At 41.3% G+C, this 23,357-nt stretch overlaps 1 protein-coding gene across 1 annotated transcript in view; it reads left to right on the top strand.

Moving 5' to 3' along the window:
• Nucleotides 1–3,872: 3,872 nt before the first annotated feature.
• The window catches only part of sart3 (spliceosome associated factor 3, U4/U6 recycling protein), a 28,333-nt gene continuing 8,848 nt past the window's right edge, over nt 3,873–23,357 (top strand). Inside the window, exons 1-8 of the mRNA XM_067439280.1 lie at nt 3,873–4,138; nt 9,103–9,229; nt 9,728–9,832; nt 10,083–10,267; nt 10,404–10,509; nt 11,258–11,382; nt 12,405–12,560; nt 14,861–14,999. Of these exons, the coding sequence (XP_067295381.1) occupies nt 3,941–4,138; nt 9,103–9,229; nt 9,728–9,832; nt 10,083–10,267; nt 10,404–10,509; nt 11,258–11,382; nt 12,405–12,560; nt 14,861–14,999 (1,141 nt within the window). The 5' untranslated portion in view covers nt 3,873–3,940. The remainder of the gene's footprint in view (nt 4,139–9,102; nt 9,230–9,727; nt 9,833–10,082; nt 10,268–10,403; nt 10,510–11,257; nt 11,383–12,404; nt 12,561–14,860; nt 15,000–23,357) is intronic.

Genomic DNA, 23,357 nt, shown 5'->3' with positions numbered 1-23,357 from the left:
TAGTCATCTTTTATTTTAATTATATACATTTCCACCTTTATATTATATATATGTAGTTATCTGTTTTTACATTTCAGATTTGATAGCTTACGAAAACAGAGAGGCTGGACGTCCAGCTCCTCCTCTCTGGATGTAATTTGACCATAATGGGTGGAGTTAGAATGAAAACAAAAGTGAATTCGGAATAGAGAGAGCTGGGGCCTGTACCATGAAGCTGGTTTAGCTGGCTAGCCTGATTTGTTTAAGCTTAGTTTGTGCCAATCCTGGGTTTTAGGTACCATTAAAGTGGTTTGGCTTTTAGCTGTGTTCATCACCATAGTAACTTATGCTCCACGGCTAACCTGCTCCAGGGCAGGTTATGTTCTGGATTAAAGATCTCAAACTGAAATTGGGCCAATCAGCTGTGAGTAAAGTGACACACCTCTGATGCAGTAAAGCCACTCCCCCTGTTTCTGCTCCAAATTAAAGGTCATTACATAGCAAATGGTTTTTAAAGACTAAAGCGTCTTGCTTTTAACAATGCTTATTTATAATAATATTAATTTTGAATGATTTAGTTATAATTTATGTAATTATTATACCTTAAATCAATTACACATTTATCATTTTAGTTAATCAATCATTAATAGGCACTTTGTTAAAATTAATACATAAGTCATATAAATAACATCACCTGCATAAAGTCATATGGACAAAGTTTTAAAATCAATAAATAAAAATAGCCTATAAAAAAAAAGATGCTTACTGAGCTTAAATGTTTAATTTTCTCTATATCAACTAAACTAACTTCATAACTTTTACTTGCATTGACGTATACAATTTTTTCTTAAAGTTGTCCTCTTTCATAGACAGCTTTTCTTCTTGCTGTGTATTTTTTTTTTTTTTATTCTTAATATTTTTCAATCATGCAATATTCTGCAGAAGAGAGAAATTAATCTCACTGATTGTCTCGCGAGAAGTGAATCTCAGTTCCACAGCGTGTGATTGGCTGTTCACTGCTGATGTCACAGCTAAACTCCTGAAGTCAGGATCAAAGCCTGAGTTGACAAAGAAAGCTGATGATCAGCATCATGGGACCAACAAAGCCTTAATACAATGGTTTGGTTTTGTCAACTCGAAACTAATCCTTTAACCCTGAGTTTGTTAAACTGCCATCATGGTACAGGCCCCTGGTTGATGTCAGTTGGCTCTGCATTGAGAGCCACTTGTATGGCAAGCTGTTTATAGCTCTCTGTAAAACAACCCAAAAATGGAAGATGAGCAAGACAAAACGAGTGAAAGACTTCTTCAGTTCACTTTAACTTTATTGTCATTTCTACTATATACAAGACATACAGATGATTGAAATTCTGTTTCCCTCAGACCCACTGTGTAAAACAACGCCAACAACATAAAAGACAATTGTTTAAAAATAATAATAAATAGGCTTCAATATATACGTTAAAAAACATCCAAAACATCAGAAAGCATGAAAGTTAAAGAAATATCATCAATATTTTCAATATTATTATTATCAAGTGCCAACAAGTTAGCAGCAGTTGCAGGGGCGTAGCCATCTTTTCAGAAGTGAGGGGGACAGAAATGTTGTAATACCATTTATTTATTTTTGGACCAATATAATTTATGGCATCTCTTGCTTTTAATTGGGCAAGATATCAAATACACTGCTGAACAATAACCACTAATTAATATCTATATTATTATTCTCCTATTTTTGTGCCAATTTTATGATTGGGTTATATACTGCAAAAACTTCTGCATTAAGACTCCATAGATTTTATGCAATGTAAAAAATATATATATATTTTGATGTAAACCATGCTGTTCTCTATGTGAATATATAGTAAAGTGTGATTTATTCCTTTGATCAAAGCTGAATTTATCATCATTACTCCAGTCTTCAGTGTCACATGATCCTTCACTAATCAATCTCATATGAGGATCTGATGATCAACACACATTTATGATTATTATCAGTTGTGCTGCTCATAGTGCTGCTTAATTTTTGTGGAAACCATCTAAACATTTGTGGTAAAATTAAAAAAGAGAGAAATTATTACTTTTGTTGATCAGACATGCATTAAATTGATCACAAGTGATATTTTTAATATTACAAAAGTTAATAATTTATTAAATAAATGCTGTCCATTGAACTTTCTATTCATTAAAGAATTCTGAAAAATAACAGGCTATCATGGTTTCCACAACATTTTAAGCTTCACAACTGTTTTCAACACAGATAATAATCATAAATGTTTCTTGATTATGAAATCCTCATATGAGAATGATTAGTGAAGGATCATGTGACACTGAAGACTGTAAGGATAAATTAGCTTTGATCACAGGAGTAAATTACTATATATTCACATAGGAAAAAAGCTGTTTTAATTTGTAATAATATTTCACAATATTACTGTTTTAACTATATTTGATTACATAAATGCAGCCTTGGTGAGCAGAAGATACTAAACATTAAAAGCTGCATTATTCATATGATAGCCCACTTTGTCAATAAATAGCCTACATTGAGATGACTTGAAAAACACACATAAAGCATTTTTTTCGCAATCGTCTGATTGTCGTCGTCACGTTTCATCATCATGATTGTTTTCCTTCAGCTGCAGCTCCAGCGTGACTGGATATTACCTCTACGAATCCACTTTTGGACTTTCTGTGAGAGAGCCCTCCTCATATTTAGATTCGAATAAAATGACATGTCATGCATAGATTATTTTTTGTCACTGAATTGAAATCTTGATGTATTCACATTGGTTTCTATGTAAATACAGTTGCCCGTGACCTCAAGAAGCGCGCTATCAACCGAGATTAAAGAAAGCTGTTTTTAGCGTCCCTGTTAACTTGCCCGCCCCCGCGCAGGGTAGCGCCGGTTCGAATCCCGCTCGGAGCGGGTCGACTTGGATCGGTGAGACCCAATAAAAGTGCGGGGGACGAAAACACATTTTATTAAAAGTGAGGGGGACACGTCCCCCGCGTCCCCCGCGTAATCTACGCCCATGAGCAGTTGTAGTGCGTCATGCATTAAAGTATCAATGTGTTTACTCATGTGTGTGCATTTGCGTGTGTATTAGAACGGTGCAAACTAAAATGAAAATGTAAATTCAGTAATATAGCGCTTTTGTTAACCCTATAAACCCAACAGACTATTTAATCTGTTTGAAACATTAATTTACATGTATTCTTCTAAATAGGCTACTGTTATGTTTAAGGTCCTCTTAGTAAAATTATATTTAAATGTTTAGTTTTATAATAGAATCTCTATAATTGTTATTGTATGTGTGTGTGTGTGTGGGGGGGGGGACACAATACAATATAAAAGTATGAAAGAAGAAACGGTCCTCAAAAGCATGTTGTATCATATTTTATACATAGGGGAGATTGCATTATGCTTTTATAGTTTCACACAATCCTGTGGGGAAACTGCAATAAAACGTTTTATTTTGTTATTATTAGGCCTATTTTCTTTATTTATTTTAAAGGGTTACATTAAAAAATATTAAATTATATTTGTAAGTTATTATCAGTGTTCTTCTTTTAGAAATTACAGAGCCCACTGGTTCTTGAGGTCAGAGTTAATTTCACTAAAAAAAACTACACAAGGTATGCCGCAAATATTGCCGCTCACTACATAATCAGTTATTTTAGGTCGTAAGAATTAGAACAAAAGTCCTTTGATCTGGCGGGACTGAATTACAATTACAGAGCTCTCTTATTAAGTTATTACTAGTAACAATTATGATAGAAATAAAACCAAATAATAAATCCTTGGTTGGCCAATACCTGTAGTTGGAACGCGCCCCCTGTTTTTCCCTGGAGCCACGCCTTCTGGTCGAACGAGCCCCTTGTTTTTTGCGCGAGCTCTTGTGTTGTGTGCGCGAGCCCTGCCCCTGTTTCCAGGCAGATAACGTTAGTAGTACTCAACATGGCGGCGACGGGTAACGAAGAACAGACGTTGTTGCCAGATATCGAAGAGGAGGCTGAGGGCATGGAGCGAGAGATGGAGTCTGAGGAGGATGAAGAAGAAGGGATGGGAGTTGAGCATTCCGAGGAGGAGGATGAAGAGGACACATCTGAGGACGAGCGGGAAAATGAAGCAGAGATCCAGCGGCTGGAGGAGCAGGTGAGAGGAATGAATGAGGCTAACGGCTCTCCTCAAATACGCAGCTCTCAAAACACCGAACGAACGACTATGCTGGAGAGTTTCTGTACACATATTTGCCAGAGCCCGTTTATTTTAGAGGTCACGCATGCCTAACATACCAAATATATGGCCAGGAGTATTAAAAATACAGAAATGCTTAACTGTGTTCCGGAGGAATGTGGCTAGCAAAGGCTTAAGTGAGCTAGCGAACACTTCTGTAATGGTATATAAACCCTCCAAACTGCCCTTTCATTTCGCCCTTTTACTTGTTTTCCACAAATGCTCAGTCCCAAGTGTGTCTATGGAGCTTTGTGACTTTGCATGTCTAAAGACTTCGAGTGAAATGTATAAGAATAAAGTTTACTGTTGGAGTGTTTTGATGAGCGCGCTGTGCGCACGGTGTTCAAATACGCGCCATTGAGCTCATATAGAGGGGGCTGTAATGCACCAGAGTTGTCAAGAGAGAGACGCATATTAGATGCTGTGGTGATTTCAGACTTGCATCATAATTATTACACATTAGTTTTGTTTCAGACCACATGCAGTAGCGTAGGAGGCTTTCAGGTGGCGGTGATATTGTTGCGCAGTAGTCATGTCCACGTGCTTGGTTTGGGATTCCATGTGTTACATCTTGGGGTTTTGGAAGGGATGCTATTTATGATTTGACAAATTGTGTAGAGCAGATGAAAACACCAGTGTGGCACAATAGGGGGCACTTTTGTTGCCAGTACGGCATGCTTATTTTAAAAACATTGCTGGTTTAAGATGGTCAAGCTAGGAACACCATGGTCATGGGTTTATTTCCAGGGAAAGCATGAACTGAAAAAGATGTCTTATTATTAAAACATCTTCCAAATGCATAAAACTTGTATAAACTGGTCTTCATCTGGTTTCCCAGTCAGACCAGCTAAAAAGTACCCAAATGCCCTATAAAACATTGACTGACCAAGCTAGAAAATCAGAAAACTAGCTTAGACTGGTTTAAAGGTGTCATGAACTGGCATTAAAAAAAAAGTATACTGTTGTCTGAGGTCAACTAATGACGTTTATGTGGTTTTTACATTCAAAAACATCATAACTAATAAGTAATAGGCTATTTTCTACACTGGTTTTGAGGCTCTCTCCAAAACGCTGGGTTCTGATGGGCGTGCACCACTGGAGACTTGGAAGTAAACGCCCACGGCTAGGCTAGGATTGGATAAGATTTGCATATTTAATGAGCTTCAGCTGCCCTGTCAGTTCAGGGAGAGGAGAGAATGAGGGAGAAGCAAACAGAATGATTATCTTGATCACAGTAAACGTCTTTATAAAACAAACACAATGTTTTATTTTTCGTCCACCCGCGATTGATTGGACTATTATTTTTATATTACACATAGCCCGCAAGATCGGATGATATAAGCGTGATGATATAACGGATGGTGTGCGTGCCGCCCTTTAGATGTCAACGAGAGAGAGAGTGACAGAGAGAGAGAGAGAGACAGAGAGAGAATAACAGAACAAGAACGGAGTATAATGAGATTCATCGACCTGCCGAGCCCTGGCCTATACGTTTCTGAGTCCAGCGTGTTAAAGGTATGTTCTGTTAGACACGTACACATAAGAAAAACGATCTATAACAATGCAATACTATCACATATAAAAACACGTTTTACTCACATAAGTGTGTTGCACCATTCCTGTTGGATCCAAATCCAGCATCGACCGGAGATTTGTTTACAAACGATTCCGCAGTAAACTGAAGTGAATGTCTTCCCCATGTGAGCTGGAACTTCATTAAAAATAAAGTTCAACCACACATTCCTAATATTAGGATCCAAAGAAAGCTATGCAGCGACTGTGTTCTTCCACAACCAGGAATGGCGCAATATCTTAATCTTCCTCGGCATGTTTATTGTTGTTGGCTAGCCAGCACTAGCCGATCAGCTCCATGAGTCAGTGGGAGGGGCTACTGGATTAGACGCGCTATAGAGGCGGTGTTTCATCGTGCACTGACGTCAGTACGAAGCACAGGACCGTTTGCTGGGCCTGGTGTCTATAAAAGCTTTTCTTTGACTAACAAGGAAGTTTTTTAGCTCTGAAACTTAGAGGATATTCTTATATTACCATGACCTTTTATATACCAAAAGCTCAAGGAAAAGTTGTTTCCTCAATTCATCACCCCTTTAAGATTTTTTTTTTCTTTCCAGCATGATTGGCAGCTTACTGTGATTCTGTGAAAATACAAGCTTTTTTTCCATGATCAATGCACAGGTTTGGTTTAGTCTATGTGGCCTTGCATTGAATTGTTTCATTTTGAATTAATTTCCATCAAAAATGGATTAAAGATATTGAATTGCATGGAACGGTAGTCAAGTCCCTGTTCAACAACAGTCTTGCAACAGCTGTAATGCCAAATTAGCCAAGTGTGACTGATCTTTACAACATCTGCCAGTTTCTGTTTTGTAGCAATACATAAGAAAGCAGAGATCGAAGTTTAGCATGTTCCCTGCAAATAAAGTGGATCAAAAACAAGTCACTGTCTGATTTGTTTTTAAGTCCTACAGAGATTCGGTCTCTGTGGGAAGTGGAACTGTTCCAGTGTCTCCCACTCTTGTGTGCTAGACTACAGTGAATGCCGGCCTTGTCCAGATGAATCTTTAGCCATCTACCCAACCAAATGTATTGGTTGTTAAATGTTTGGAAAAAATCCAGAAAGATTCTATGCCGATGGTGTAATGCAGTTTAGAAGACGTTATTTAGTTCAAACTCTGCACACTCTCTTAAAGGGTTAGTTTTATTACTTAATACGTTCCAAACCCGTAAGACCTTCGTTCATCTTCTGAGCACAAATTAAGATTTTTTTGATATTGATAAAAATACAGACTACGTTCAACAATCTCTTCTCTTCTGTGCCAGTCTCCTATGTCATTCATTCCGTCTTCAGCCGTTGCAACGGCATTCTAGTGTGTGAATAATGGTTGGTGCTCTACATATATAAAGTGACATGAACGTAAATTCCACTGAATCTTTCTTTTATAGACCGTTGAATTTTCACCTTCTGAAAAAGCCAGACATTGAAGTTCCTTGTTATAGAAAAGCACCTCTTCAGAGGATGGCATCACAAGCTGCTATTGTGAATATGCTGCTCTGCTGCTGTGTTTCCGCAAAAAGACTTGTATGCACCTGAGCTTGTGCCCAATCAAAAGAGAAAAAACATTGATGTACACTGTGTTTTCACAGCTTTTTAAAAATGCACAGTGACTGTTTTTCATATGACGTGTTCGGCCAATCAGTATACTCTACTATAAAATAGGGGCTAATTCAGTCCTCCCAAAAGGTTTTTCTATAGCTAAAACCTAGGGCTGTAACGATATGCAATATGAAATCGAAATCGCAATACGCAGGTCCACGAACCTGTATCGCGATGTGAGAAGGCAGAATCGCGACACACCCCTTCCAACTGCCAGAATTATCCTTCCTGTCCAGGTCCAACTTTTAAGTCAGCAGTATGGCAACATTTCAGCTACCCGGTGGAGAACAAGGATGGCAATCGTGTAGTTGACAAGACCCACACAATTTGCCGTAAGTGTTTCAAGAAGCTTCCCCAACCGGCTGGCAACGTGGTGTGAGCGTGGCGTTTCTGTTGCGTGTCATCCGCGGGGCGGCTGCGTGGCGTTTTCTCTTTCTTTGCACACCAGAAGCGTGTCTGACGCGGCGCTTCTGTTGGTATTGATGTACAGGAGGCCCTATACTTCATGTTAAAGGGGTACTTCAGCGCTGAGAAGATGAATCTGTATTTAAACTGGGTCATCAATGCAGTAGAAATGTGAAATTATTTTTGAATTTGGTGTCTTCTAGACTGAGAAAAGACAGAAAATGTATTTTTGTCCCATGGAGATGAAAGACTACAATTCCCAGAATGCTTCGCTGCCCTGTGAGGCCATTACCAACGCCACCAACTTCATTACTGTGACTAGAGTTAGAGAAGACACTACAATTAAAAACTGAACGTGTCTGTTCAATATAATGAGTGAGTCACCGCGCGAGTATCACAGCACTGAGCACTAACCGCACGAGTGATGAGAGGTGAGGTAATCGCGACTACACTCGCGGCATACATTCACAACGCGAGTTCAGTCTGGCGCGCTTCAGTTCATGCCTTTGCAAGCTTAACTTTCATAGAAATGAATCTGAGAAGTTAAAAGACTTACATTGCTCACCATAGCTCCGTTTAAATGATCCTGTAGCTGCAAGCTGAGCTGTCCCTGCAAGCTGAGTGTTATCTCCCATCCCCCAATGCCGGATTCAAAACATGCGGAAATGGCTCCCTCTGCTGGCTGTAGTCTTTAGCCTCTGGGCAAACATTCCTCCTATGATGCAAAAATCGTCAATTTGCATCATAGGAGGAATTTTTCCAGAAATAAAATGCATAAATCTCTCGTCTCAGGGAGATACGAGGGGGGAAAGCACAATAATTTGAATATACTCCAGGGTTTCTACTGATACAAAGCCATATGCTAATCGCTGAAGTAACCCTTTAAATATATATTGCCTATTGGTACCGCAAAGAAAACGTCGGCAGTAGCCTATTGACCATAAAGATATATGGTATTGACGGCAAAATAGGCTACAGAATACTGTACAGAATAAAAATGTTTTGTCCCCCCCATATCGAGGTTTGTATCGTACCGTGGGTCAAAAATCGTGATACGAACCGAATCGTGGGTTTGGTGTATCGTTACAGCCCTACTAAAACCATTCCCAGTTCCCGTGGTGTGAACATGCTGAAAAGCTGGTGCTTCTGCCAATAGTTATAAGAACAATGCGAATGTTCCCCTGGTGTTAAAGTCCCTTTTATGAATCAAGATTTTTGTTGTATAATAATAGTTGTGTAGTATTTTGTGAATACCATGTGAATGTCATAAAGCAAAAGTCAACACCCTATGTCCTTATTTTTACAGCTGTCAATCAATGCATTTGATTACAACTGCCATGTGGACCTGATCAAACTCCTGCGGCAAGAAGGAAAGCTTCACAGACTGCGCAAGGCCAGGCAGAAGATGAGCGAACTCTTTCCTCTCACAGAAGGTGGGACATCCTTATTTTGTTTTTCTCCTGTTTTTTGTTCTCTTTGTGTGCCTTGTGCGGTAGCCAGACTTTTGATTCTGTAACAGAGAGATTGGTGCACAATCTTTTATAAAGTAAAAGGACAACTAGTGCTTTTAGATTCCTGGCAATTTTGTGAATTCATTCTTGAGGTTTGAATACATATCACTCTCCAGGAAAGTTGATCTCTAGGAACAGGACTGAGCATCCTTGCTGATTCATATTAATTTACTGTACATGATAATGTGAGTTTGTTATTACCGCTGAGCTGCGAAAGGGGAGTAAAATTAGAAAATGAGGGAGTGCAATTAGAAAACCTTTGAAAGTGCATTTAGAAAATGAGTTTGTGTATGAGGAATATTTAAACAAAAATATGACTTTGAACATGTGTATGTATTTACAATCTTTAAAAAAAAAAAAAGATTTTATGATGTGATATGAATTGCATATTGTGTTTGACTGATTTGTTTGGTGGAACAGAGATTTGGCTGGATTGGTTGAAGGATGAAATTCGCCTAACAGAAGATGAATCGGACCGTGAGAAAGTGTACGATCTGTTTGAGAGGGCTGTCAAGGATTATGTGTGTAAGTGTCTTAATTATATTCATAATATTCAATCCTTAGAAACAATTTTCATTTGGTCAATTCTGTTTTGTGTTTTCTAAGTGTAAATGTTTTGTTTGAGTGCTTAAACTAACTGTGAAACATTCATTCTGTTACTACCATTAATCTGATAAAGGACATGTAATTTCTTCTTAATTGTAAAATGGATTGATTTGAGAGGAATCTGTGCTTTGGGATAAAAAAAAACCCCTGCTGTTGAACCTATCCACAGGTCCAGAGATCTGGTTGGAATATGTACAGTACTCCATCGGGGGAATGGGAGCCCAGGGAGGTATTGAGCGTGTTCGGTCCATCTTTGAGAGGGCTCTGACTGCGGTTGGTTTACACGTGACTAAAGGAGCTTCAATCTGGGAGGCCTACAGGGAGTTTGAGATTGTTATTCTCTCAACAGTACAGGTGTGTACTCTGGGTTCCTATTTAGATTTATTACAGAATATCAGAATGTTTTAAAATGTCAAATGAATAGTAATAGTTATGTATTTGAATATGTTTTGTCATGTATGGGTGTTTTAACCCCCTCTTTCTTGCTCAGCCTCCTCCTGGCAGCGTTCCATCACAGGAGCAGCAGGAGCTGTTAAATGCCCAGCTCGACCGCATACACACACTTTTCAGGCGGCAGCTAGCTGTACCTCTGATGGGTGAGAGCCTCTCTGTTTCTCTCCTTTCACTCCTTCAGTCCTCCACTTTCCCATTATTTCTGGTCTCTTTCCAGTGTTGGAATGAATAATCTGAAAAACGTATCGACAGATCGAAAGGTTCAGAGAACGGATGCTGAAAGAATTTAGACTACGAGTATAAAATTGCGCAATTTGGCAAAAAACTGAGAACAACATGTCTAGACTTAAGTGAAATCTGGTCAGATGGGATTGATTAAGTTTTTATTACAAATAATATTGATTGTTGCATGTGGGTTCCTTAAATGTAAGTTTCTGAAATCCAAGTAGTCTAGGTTCTGTCAGGTAGACACCAGCGCTGCCAGGCAATGTAACACAGGCTGGGGACAGGAGAGCCAGGAGCAGCCTGCAGATAGCCAGATGGTCTGGTTTTGTGAGCAGCCACCCCTCCCCCTGCTGCTTTTGGCACCGGAGATGCGGAGGAGAAAGCTCTGATCACATCCCACTGAGCTGAGAGAGCCAGATCACAGACTAGGCTTTCGTTCAGCTCGGCTCATGTCCCTATAGCCCCTTTTCTATGTCATAAAATGACCTTGTAGTGATGACATAGGTGAGAAATTTAGTAGTAACATAAAGTGTTTCAAAGTGTCTTTGGAACAGAACAGACTGTGTGTTCCAGCAGTAGTGAAACTTTTTTTAAAGATTTTAGTTTTTAAAAGATCAAATATTTCTATGCCCCCCCATCTTTATTTGTTAATATTGTATTGTGTAGATATGGAGGGAACATACGCGGAGTACTCGGACTGGGCAGATAATGGTGTACCTGAGACAGTCACACATCAGTACAGACGTGCCCTGCAACAGATGGAGAAATGCAAACCTTATGAGGAGGCTTTGGTAACTATGCCTTCCTCACTGCTGTAGAGATTCTTTGGTTTTCTGATTCTACATGATAATTTAATGCTAAATGTTGTCTCTGGTAGCAGATGTGACAGTAAAGGTGATTCTGATTTTAAAATCTTTTATAGCAGTATCCTGCTTACTGCCAAAATCAGTCTTTACAAGTGTCATTTAGAGAATCTGAATGAATAAAACATCTGTGGTAATGAAAGCTCTTTGTCCACAAACATATGCTCATCAATGCTATACTTTCACCCATTCAGGAGAAGTCAATGTGAAATCTCATTTTTTACTTCCTTATTACACATTACTGGTCTTTTTTGTTTTCTAATTTCTTGTTTTCTTCTTAGTCTTTCATCAAACATTAAAGGCTTAAATCATCTCTGAAACAACTTTCTTTTTGGCTGACATCACTAAGGCTGCTTAACCAAATTGGTGTTGGTGGCAGTCTTCCACAATTGACTGCAAAACCTGAACACTTTTTACTATTTAAATTGATTCCCAATAGACAAAATCAAGTCTTGCTTTACCTTTTTTCCTACTTTGAAAATCCTGTTTTTCTGTTTGGCACATTATAGAAACAAAATGGCTACGTGTAGCTAATGTTGTCTTTTAAAGCTTGTAGTCAAGCTTGTAGACCTCAACCTGTATAGCAGTGAAGCATTAACATGTGGATGCTGTTATTTATATGGTGTATAAAAAATAATTCACTTAAGTCACAAGAAAAATGTATCCGAAAACAAATTAAACCTAACTAGTGTCGTTGCCATAGATAGTGGAGAATGTGCCACGCTCCCAGAAGTAGAAGCGATTTTTAATTGTGAACTGAATTACACTGCACTTATTTTAAATTAAAGTACCCAGTCATTAATTATAATCTACAATAATCAGTTAAGTGCTCTTGCACTCTTTTCATTGAAACACATATAATTTCGCTGTATAGCTGTTTTTGTTTGTTGTTAAATTCAAAAAATGTTGTTTCTCTTTTGTGCTTTCTAATGCTGTTCTTTTTGTTCTAGCTGGTCTCTGAAACTCCAAAGCTGGCAGAGTATCAGTCGTACATAGATTTTGAGATGAAGGAAGGGGATCCGGCCCGTGTCCAGATTATATTTGAGCGAGCGCTGGCGGAGAACTGCCTTGTGCCAGACCTGTGGATCAAATACACCACATATCTGGTAAGTGACTCTCTTTTATAGGGCTGGGCGATATGGAGCAAAAAATATATCTCGATATATTTTGCTATATCTCGATATACGATATATATCTCGATATCTTTACAGGAAAAATAACCCCCTAAAAACTACAGCAAAAACAAATATGCCAAATACCACAAATTCTTTTTTTTATTATTGAAGTGCAAAGAGGTAGTCAGTTCATGTAGGAACAAATTGCTTTTGCAACATTAAAAAAAACTCCCTGATTACATAAATAATAATAATTTAACTGTAAAAGAAAATAAATAATATTTCCTTTTCATTTATTTCATGCTTTCAAAAGATGAATCAAAGACTCCCTTTTTTACACTTAAAGTAAACAGTAAGCATTTTGCAGAAAGATGGGGGCATGACTGAGATATAAACAAACTGATTTTGTATCAAAGTTCAAACAGTGATGTTTGTCATGAGTTTGACAAAATTCAAACTCATCATGCAGGCTACACATGAGCTGAATTTCACTTCTTTTCCAGTTACAGAAGGAAATATGAATGTCAGAAGGTAGGCTATATGATAATATGATAATATGATAACGAACAACGCGCGCGCTTGTCAACATGATAACTAATCCTCACCTGGTTGTGGAAGCAGCCGTGTTCAATGAGACGACACGCGAGGGGAGGGGGAACAAAAGCAAGAGGCGGGAGGCGCGCGAGCGGGAGCGAGCACAGCACAGAGAAGGCAAACAAGCAGAGTGGCGGAATCAGAATTAAAAATAAACAATATATCGATATATACGATATGTCCAAATCCATATCGAGTTGAAAAAATATCTCGATATATTTTAAATATCGAGATATCGCCCACCCCTACTCTTTTACCCAGCAGCCACGGCTCACAAAATGAATGTGCATCTGCACATGTGCTAGGCCCACACCTCCCTCTGTTTATTCAGGAACATATTAATTGCTTTAATGGGATGGTAATGAGATGCACAAGCTAGAAATGCGCAACAGTGTAGCTGCAGCTGAGAACACATTAGAGAGCCAGCACCTCCCCAGATGGAGGGAGGGAGGGAGGATAGGTTTTTGATTCAGCGACTTAACTTCATGAACTTCTGCGTTAAAGGTCTACAGGCTGGAGTGTGTCAGTAGAACCCGTTCAGGCGGTTGAATTCTTGGCAGCTATAGATGTGTGAAGTAATTAAATCAAGCCTCCACACTTGTACTCTCTTAGGTGATTAAATTGAGATGTTATTTAACTAAATTATATGCACCTCACACTGTGAGTCACAGAGCTGCTTTGCCTAATGGATATAGGGGGTTATTACTTGGTTTGCTAAGTACTGTATTGTATTTATAGCGTCCTGCATAACCAATGGCGTGCACCACTGAACGAGTGTTAGATCCGTTTCCATAGTTTCTTTCTTACTAATATCCATGCACCACCTATTCAGCTATAGTTTTGTCTGTGGAGAAGTATTATGTGCTTCAAAGAACGTTGCTGTCTTCATATATCCTCATTCAGTCCTTGATGAAACAAATGTTTAAAAGAGCAGTGAGCAGATGTTGAGTTGGCGTAGTGGGCGCAAAGCTGGGATTTTATTCATCTCTCCCGTTTGTAAAGCCATTATTGCATTTTACTGAATGATTACTGATTTAAGGCAATTTCCCACAGATTTATCTTGGATGTAGATTAAACTCTTTTACAATGGAGGAGTGATTCCCTGCTGAACATCTCATTTAGCTTTATGCACATAATCTTTGAGCAGCAGAGGTGGTTGTTAATGGGTTGGCAGGAGAACAGCAGCGTTGGGTTGGATAGGGAATCATGATCATTACAGACACTCATCACACACACCACCTGCTCTTCCAGAAGCATATTCAGTGGCTTTGGTTTGGTGGTAAAAAGGCTGGAGACCTTTTCTGTACATTTTACAAGCAATGCTTTATTCATATCTTGGTTTTATATTGTTCCATTAAGCTGAATTTTGGTAGTATTATGACAATTCTTTATAGGTGGAAAAATCAGGCATGCAACCTGTAGGTACAGTCATGTGTCTAGAACAAGTGTATAGTTTTTCTGATTTCCTCTGCATTTGTTTTGAAAAACAAGGCTTATTTCTGATGTTTTTACCCATTTAATCCATCTAATCTGTTATTAAAGGAAGTGTATGTAAGATTGAAATATTCGAGTCAAATAGCTGCTCTTGGTGGATATTGGCTTGGTCACACACCTGCTTGCTACGCTTACTACAAAAAAACAAAAAAAATATGTTTTATGGCTGCTCGTAATTGTTGTTTTTTTCTGTTCTACCTTAGGATCGTCAGCTGAAAATAAAAGATCTAGTGTTATCTGTTCACGAGAGAGCCGTCAGGAACTGTCCCTGGACCATGGGCCTGTGGAAGAGCTATCTTTTGGCTCTAGAGCGGCATGGGACAGAGCATCAGACAGTGACGGGTACTTTCAATCAATTCTGTGTCATCAAATGTGACAGGAAGTGCATTTAATTTTTTTTTATACTTGAAGGAAAAAGCTCACTTTCAGCAGTTATTGTCTATGGTTTGTAAGTTAACATTTCATATTTCTGTTGTTTTTTCATCATTTCATATTTGTTGTACATCAGATACAGATAAATTAGCACAGTAGGCCTATATTTACATTTATTTGAATTCATTAATGAGTGTGTGTGAATTAGTTATACCATCTCTGTAATGGGGCTCTACTGGTTATGGAAATTTGTCACCAATATGGGGTGTCTAGTCAGGACACGGAAGGCAGGGATATTCATTGAAGGGTTTAATATATATAATTTATGTACAGATGCACAGGCACTATTCTCTTTGGTGCTTTACAGTGTAAGTATGGTTCTAAAGGAAAGGAATAAACATAGATATTTACTATCATAAGCACAATTGAGGCTAATAACTCTCCCTAGCTACTTAAATCAACAGTGCTAAACATATCCTGAAATGAAAACTACAATACAAAATAGCATACAAGCTACACATACAGTACAACAGAGATAAAGGCTGTCACTGACTGTAAAACTCAACCATAAATTACTTATATTAACTTATCTATATATGTGATATAATTATAACTTACTTGTTGTCACTGACGCACACGAACACAACCTGAAGCTTAACTTATAAAGTGAAACTAAACTGACACGTTCTCTGCAAGCCAGGACATGTTACAACATGTTTGAAAAGGGGCGTGGTCTGAGCGAACACTCGCTGTACATGCTCTGGCCCGATCCACATCACTTGAGCCTTTTGCACAGCCGCCCCATAATTCACGATGTGAATTATCTTCTAGAAAGGCTCAACTCTCCACCGGAACTGTTGTCGAGACATCATCCGGGATGGCCGGCAGCTCAATGAGCTTGGCCACTGGTCTGGTGTAGGTCCTCTTGTCCACCTGCACCTCAGCAGTCCTAACTTTACCATCAACACTCCTAATGGTCTTGGTGACTCTTCCCACAGGCCACAACGCACGAGGTAACCTTTGGTCAATTACCATCACCACTGTACCAACAGTGAGGTTCTCTGTATCCTTTACCCATTTCTGCCTTGACTGCAAGAAAGGTAAGTAGTTCCGTATGAAATGGGTCCAAAACTGGTCAGCTAACACCTGACTGTGCCGCCATCTTCTCCGACTGAGAATCTCAGACTCAGGGTACACCACTTGAGGAAGTGAAGAGTCAGGCCGCCCCATGAGGAGGTAGTTAGGGGTTACGGGATCCACATCGGCTACATCTGTCGACACATAGCCCAGCGGCTTGGAGTTGAGGATTCCCTCTACCTCAATCAGAACTGTCTGCAAGACTTCTTCGGTCACTGTCTGTGCTCCAAGAGTAACGTAGAGCGCAGCCTTAATGGATCTAACTTCCCGCTCCCAGGCTCCACCAAAGTGAGGTGCATTTGGGGGGTTAAACTGGAAACGGATCTGGTGCTTAGACAACTTGGTCTGCAGCTCTTTGCACATGACCTCAAAACTTGCTCTGAGCTCACACTCCCCTCCACGGAAGTTGGTCCCACAGTCAGAGAGAAGCTCGAAGGGAGTTCCCCGTCTAGCGATGAACCTTCTGAGTGACATAAGGAACGAGTCGGTATCCATGTTGGGCAGCACCTCCAAGTGAATACACCTGGTGGTCATACACTTAAAAACTATTCCCCATCTCTTTTCGGTACTCCGACCTCGCTTGACCTGGAACGGACCAAAGCAATCTACTCCTGTTGAATAAAATGGAGGCTTCAGGAGGCGGAGACGACAAGGGGGCAAATCTGCCATCTTGGGAATAACTGGCTTTGCTCTCCATTTCTGGCACTCCGGGCAGGATCTCTGATGACGACGCACAGCTTCGCGGCCTTGGAGGATCCAAAACTTGCGTCGGAGCTCTGCAAAGACCCTCTCAGATCCAGAATGGAGTAACTTGTTGTCATACTGTCGTATGATAAGTTTGGTAATATGGTGCTTAGGTTCTAGCACAATTGGGTGTACGACATCTTCTTCCAGACTGGTAGAACGGCGCAATCTACCACCTACTCGTATAAGGCCCCTAGAGACGTCGTACTCTGGAGCAAGTGACAAGAGCCGACTGCTGGATGGAAGTGCTTTCCCTGTTTTTAAGCACTTGACTTCGTCTGGAAAGCTATCATACTGTGCTCTCTGAAGGATTCTGAGTTCTGCTTCTGCATAGTCATCTGCACTGAGGGCGCTTGACTGGGAGGCCGCCCCATGCAGTGACCTAGTCGTTGCCTCAAGGAGATCTTCAAAGGTAGAGTGGTCTTCCGCGGCTGGGATCTCTGAAGCAGTAATGACTGACATAATGCCACAGAACGCAGACTTCTTCATTTCTGTCTCATCTTGGACCTCCACGAAAAAAGTTGTGGCTGGCCAACTCTCACGTGGTAGCTGAAGGAAGGCAGGACCTTGGCTGAATTGATTTGGCTTGGCTAGGTTGGAGAGTGTCATCCCTCTGGTGATAGCGTCGGCAGGGTTATTCTGTGTGTCCACATACCTCCATGACCGGTGATCCGTCAGCTCCTGAATCTCAGATACACGAGTCCCTACAAACACCTTGTATCTGCAGGACTCTGACTGTATCCAGGTAAGTACTGTGGTGGAGTCAGACCACAACACTGTGTCTCTCAACTGAAGGGTGAGCTCTCTCTGGATCATCTGGGCAAGCTGAGCTCCGGTAAGGGCGGCACAGAGCTCAAGGCGTGGCATTGACTGTTGTTTCTTCGGTGCCACTCTTGAGCGTGCCAGCACAAAAGCTACTTGGACTTGGCCATGAGGATCCTCACCTCGTAGGTAAGCAACTGACCCATAAGCAGACTCTGACGCATCACAAAAGACGTGAAGTTCGAGGGTGATGGCACTTACATCCACAGCCAGAGGGAAGTAACTCCGGGAGAGACTGACCATCGGGAGCTGAGGGAGCTCTTCTTCCCATGTAGTCCAAGCTTGCAGGAGGTCGACCGGTAAGTTTGGGTCATCCCAGTCACGGTCTTTGGTCCACAGTCTCTGGACCAAAACTTTGGCCCTTGTGGTGAAGGGCAGGATATGACCTAGGGGATCATACTGGCTCGCTAATATCTTATAGATATTTCGCATGGTCGTCTTGCTTGGGGCAACTGGGTGATGCCTGTAATGGAGTGTGTCCTGCATGAAGTGCCAACTGAGTCCTAGAGTCATCTCTTGAGCTTCACCATGCGTCTGAGAAACCCATCTTTCGCTGCTGTCAGACTTGGCCTCCTTAGGAAGGTTGCGAATCACCTCTGGCTGGTTACTGGCCCACTGACGAATATCGAAGCCACCTGCAGCTAGAAGGGTCCTAAGTCTCGTCACAAGGTTCCTGGCTTCTACTACGGTGGGTAGACTCTGCAGGCAATTATCGACATAGAAACACTGTTCTACACTGTGGTGGACATTTTCCCCTGGTTGACTTGTCTCAGTGACGTGTTTCTGAAAAGCGAAGATCGCGCAGCAGGGACTGCACGTCGTCCCGAATGGCAGGACCTCCCACTGGTAAACTGATGGTTGTTTGTCAGTCTTTAGATCTCTCCAAAGGAACCTCAACAAGGGCTTGTCTCTATCCAGCAGGCGGACCTGGTGAAACATCCCTTTAATGTCTCCACTTACTGCGACTCGATGCTCTCTGAAGCGCAGGAGGACTCCAAGGAGTGAGGGACCTAAGGCTGGACCAGGAAGTAAGTAATCATTCAGACTTTGTCTGCCAAGCTGGAAGCTGCAGTTGAAGACAATCCGTTCCTTTCCATTATGTCTGACCATGTGGTGAGGCAGAAACCACGACTCCTCTGATGAGTCCGCCTCGCAGGAGTCAATCTTGGTGACGTACCCAGCAATCTCCAGTTTCTTGATCTCTTCCTGATAGGTAGATGCACGCAGTGGGTCTTGTACTAACCTCTTCTCTGTGTTTCGCAGGTTCTTCATCACAACTTCCTTTGAAACTTGCAGCTTGGGCATGTTTGGGACTCGTAGAAGGGGTGTAGCGTACCGATGCACTCCATTTACCTCTACACGAATGGTCTCAGACTCTAAAAGGTCCACTGAGTACTTGTCCTGCCTCGATCTAGTCACCAATCTCTCACTTTTGAAAGGCAGTGTATCTAACTGCCACAACCGTTCAACTTGACTGAACAGCTCAACAGAAGGGGAGGAAACTGTGGTGAACAAGCACCGTGTGGAGGGAAGCTGTTGCTGTAAGTATTTTGCTGGACCCTGAAGTGTCCATCCGAGCTTAGTCTTGACTGCTGCAGGACCACCAGGGGGACCGAGCTGCACTGGCTCAATCGGAACGATCAGATCAGCATTATCCGATCCAATCAGGAGGGTTGGTTGTGCTCCATCGATAGCTGGGATTGCCAGACCTCGTAGATGTCGATATCTTCTCTGGAGCTGGGTAACCGGGTAGCTGTACTGTGAGAGGCCTAGGTGTTCACCTGTGAATGCGCCTTGAATGGAGAACCTCTTTGTTGGTTGGGAAGCTGGAGTGATCGTAAAAGACACACGTGAGCCTGACAGTATCTTGATGTCTTGTCGGATAGTACGGAGTGTGAGGTCTTCTGCTTGACCCTGTACTCCCAGACGGCGTGCTGCAGACGAAAGCAGGATGGTTCTCTCAGAGCCATCATCCAGAACTGCATACGTGTCCAGCACTTTATCCTGGTATCGCAAATTGACTCTGACAATCTTTAATAGCACATGGCTATATCTATTTGGCTGATCCAGGTAGTGAGTCTCTGCTGTCGATGTGATGGTAGGCTCATTCTCACTCCTCTGGTTGACCTCGTGAAGAATGGAAAGGTGTTTCGACTTACAAAAGCGACACGGCTTCTTGAGGTCACAGGCAGAAGCTAGGTGAGATCGTCCGCATCTCCAGCACCTTCTCTTGACTTTAATCCAGTCCACCATCTCTGCTTTAGTAAGCTTAGCGAAACTCTCACATTGGCTGAGGTAGTGTTCTGCCTCGCAGTAAGGGCAGTATATCTTACCCTTTCCTTGGATCCGGTTAGAATGAGCTGCTTGGGAGGGTGTGTCGAATGGATGGTTACTGGAATTACCTGTCCCATGCATAACAGTAGTAATCTTAACCTTGGATTTCTGCTGCTTGAATTCTCTCTTATCCTTCTCACTGTGAGTTTGAAGTGAAGGCTCAATGTCCAGGCATCTGACCTCTGCCTTCAGCCACTCTGAAAAGTCAGTGAGCGTTAGCTTCAGCTTATCCGGGTCCTTCCTATACTGTTGACGACGAAATCTGTCTTGCTGGTGCTTGGGCAGCCTGCTTAGAAGGCGCTTCACATTGGATCCGCAGTGGAGTTCCTCATGGCCTTCGTCTCTGAGAGCTTTCAGCATCCCAACAAGCGACTGCACTCTGATGGAGAACTCATCAAGAGCTCTATCATCACGGATGGGGGGTAGGCGTTCCATGTCCTCTATCTCCTTCAGCACAAACTGATATGGTCGTCCGTAGCGTTCATCCAGTGATTTCAGAGCTTCAGAGTAGGGCATATTAGATTCTGCATGAGCTAGCACAAGGCGATGTGCAGGTGGCACCTTGACATGCTTCAGCAAGATTGCATACTTGTAGTGCTCGGACTGAGAAGGATGAAGGAGTGTGCTAAGGGAAAGGCGTAGCTCCACATATTGAGCTCTATCCTCCTTGGTGAAGTCAGGAAATGTTGGGCCTTCTATATTGGGGGGTGCATACTGATACCCATAGGAGGGATAATGGGCCAACATGGCTGGGTTACCTTGGTAGAAGGATTGGGGTACATAAGGAGGCTGATGTATCGACTGGTGCACAGGTGAAGGCCTAATCTGTTCGAGAGCTGGATTCACATGCAGCGATCTGGGAGGGGCAACATGTGGAAGATAGATTTGAGGCTCAGGTGGCACCAGATGTGGATTTCCCAACTGAGATTCCCTAACTTTCTCATGTTGGCTGCCGAGTGTGGCTGCGTTGGGCTTACAATTACCTGATATGGGGTAGGATGAGAGTGAGCCATGTGATGAGGCACCTGCTGACTGCTGTAGGCCCTGGGATGGCCTTTTGGGTGGTTCATGTTCAGTTTCTTGCTTGATAGCTTGAACATCATAGCGTGGATCGAGCGTGGGCGGAGGGGGCTGAATGACTCGGCTGAGAGGTGGAGGAAGTGTCACTTGTTCTAGCTGGTGGGTTAACTCTGCAGCTACACTTGGGTGATCCTCAGTTCTATGGTGGTGAGGAGGAGTAAGGACTGGGAAAGGCTGTGGCTCACCTCCTCTGTCTGTATGGAGTTGCCGTACTGGGGTCTGATGCCGTGATGACCTCCTTGACCACTGAGCTGAGGTCTGAGGGGAATGGTGCTGCAGGAGAAGCTCCAAAAGCTCTGTTTGTTTCTTGGCCGTTTCACTCTGTTGCCGCGCTGTCTCCAAAACCTGATGAACAATGGCTTCATTTGCATTCTGCATTGGTGGCATTGAAGATATGCTTTTAACAGGACTGAGTAGCTCCCTCTCCTCTTCGTGCCTGTGCATCTGTGCTAAGCTATTCTGATCTGTATATTCAACTAAAAAATCATCCAGATATCTTGGGCGTTGCACTGAGCGTTTGGGGCGCACAGGTGAAACAGGTAGGCTGATTCCTTCTTTTCTGGTTGCCATATCATTGACTCTATCCGGCTCGAAGGACCATAAATTGTAATGGGGCTCTACTGGTTATGGAAATTTGTCACCAATATGGGGTGTCTAGTCAGGACACGGAAGGCAGGGATATTCATTGAAGGGTTTAATATATATAATTTATGTACAGATGCACAGGCACTATTCTCTTTGGTGCTTTACAGTGTAAGTATGGTTCTAAAGGAAAGGAATAAACATAGATATTTACTATCATAAGCACAATTGAGGCTAATAACTCTCCCTAGCTACTTAAATCAACAGTGCTAAACATATCCTGAAATGAAAACTACAATACAAAATAGCATACAAGCTACACATACAGTACAACAGAGATAAAGGCTGTCACTGACTGTAAAACTCAACCATAAATTACTTATATTAACTTATCTATATATGTGATATAATTATAACTTACTTGTTGTCACTGACGCACACGAACACAACCTGAAGCTTAACTTATAAAGTGAAACTAAACTGACACGTTCTCTGCAAGCCAGGACATGTTACAACATGTTTGAAAAGGGGCGTGGTCTGAGCGAACACTCGCTGTACATGCTCTGGCCCGATCCACATCACTTGAGCCTTTTGCACAATCTCTATTAATTGTGTAGCTGTACATTGTAGTTACTTTAAAAGTAGACATGTATGCTATAATGGTTGAATTTCTAAGCTACTTTAGTGGTAAAACTGAGTAAAAGTACAGAGAACCTTGCTAAATTTTACTCGAGTACAAGTAAATATACAGCAGTTAGATGTCTACTTAAGTAAAAGTACTGAAGTACATGTTTTTAAAAGTACCTGAGTACAAGAGTACATTTCCTTAATATTGTATTACTACTGCCACAGTGCTTACATTTATGTACAGAAACGTCCTACATGGAATTATGAAAAATGTTTATGTTAATAACTTGGAGAATGGTTTTATTTATTAAGGCTGATGAATGTTAAACTATATAAAAATAGCACCTACGCCACATTACAGCCTAAACACAAATAGCAAGAGTAATTGCATTTAACATTAGTGCACAAACTATTAATTGAGAAATTGCTAGTGTTTATTTTAATTTTTTTTTGTAATATTTCAAATAATATTAATAAATTAGTACCATTAATAAAACCGGAACACTCATTTTGGCGTGGGGTTTAGACACAAGATACACTCATCGTGCAGCTCTTCTGTCAGAAGTCGATTCAAATTTGAGCTCGCGCGTATATAATGTTCACGTCTGCCTAAAGTGAGATAACGTTACCTGAGACACGGCGGTGAGCTTCAGTCCGGTGTGCGTCCCCCTTCAGGCACAATCGGCTTAAGAACGTGCATATAAACGCACTCAAAGTGTTCTTTTCCTCTCTAGGCAGGTATTTTTTTAGGCTTATTTATCAAAATGTTCTTTTATATATTTGTGTGATGTTCTGTGTTTCGATCGCGGCTTTTAAATGTTATGAGAGAATGGTTAATTTACGAATGTAGTGTAGTTTTGATCACTTTATTAAAAGTGGTGTCTGTGTGCCGTGTGTAAAGTAAAATAAAAATAGTCTTAGCCTCCTACTGACTAGTGTCCTGCCTTTCCCAACCCGTTTATACCGTTTTTTTTTTTTTTTTTTTTCAGTCTATGGTTTACA

This window comes from Pseudorasbora parva, chromosome 3 (assembly GCF_024679245.1).
Source record: "Pseudorasbora parva isolate DD20220531a chromosome 3, ASM2467924v1, whole genome shotgun sequence".
NCBI lineage: Eukaryota > Metazoa > Chordata > Actinopteri > Cypriniformes > Gobionidae > Pseudorasbora > Pseudorasbora parva.
The sequence above is the reverse complement of the archived record's forward strand: the minus strand, read 5'-3'. Positions and strand labels throughout refer to the sequence as shown.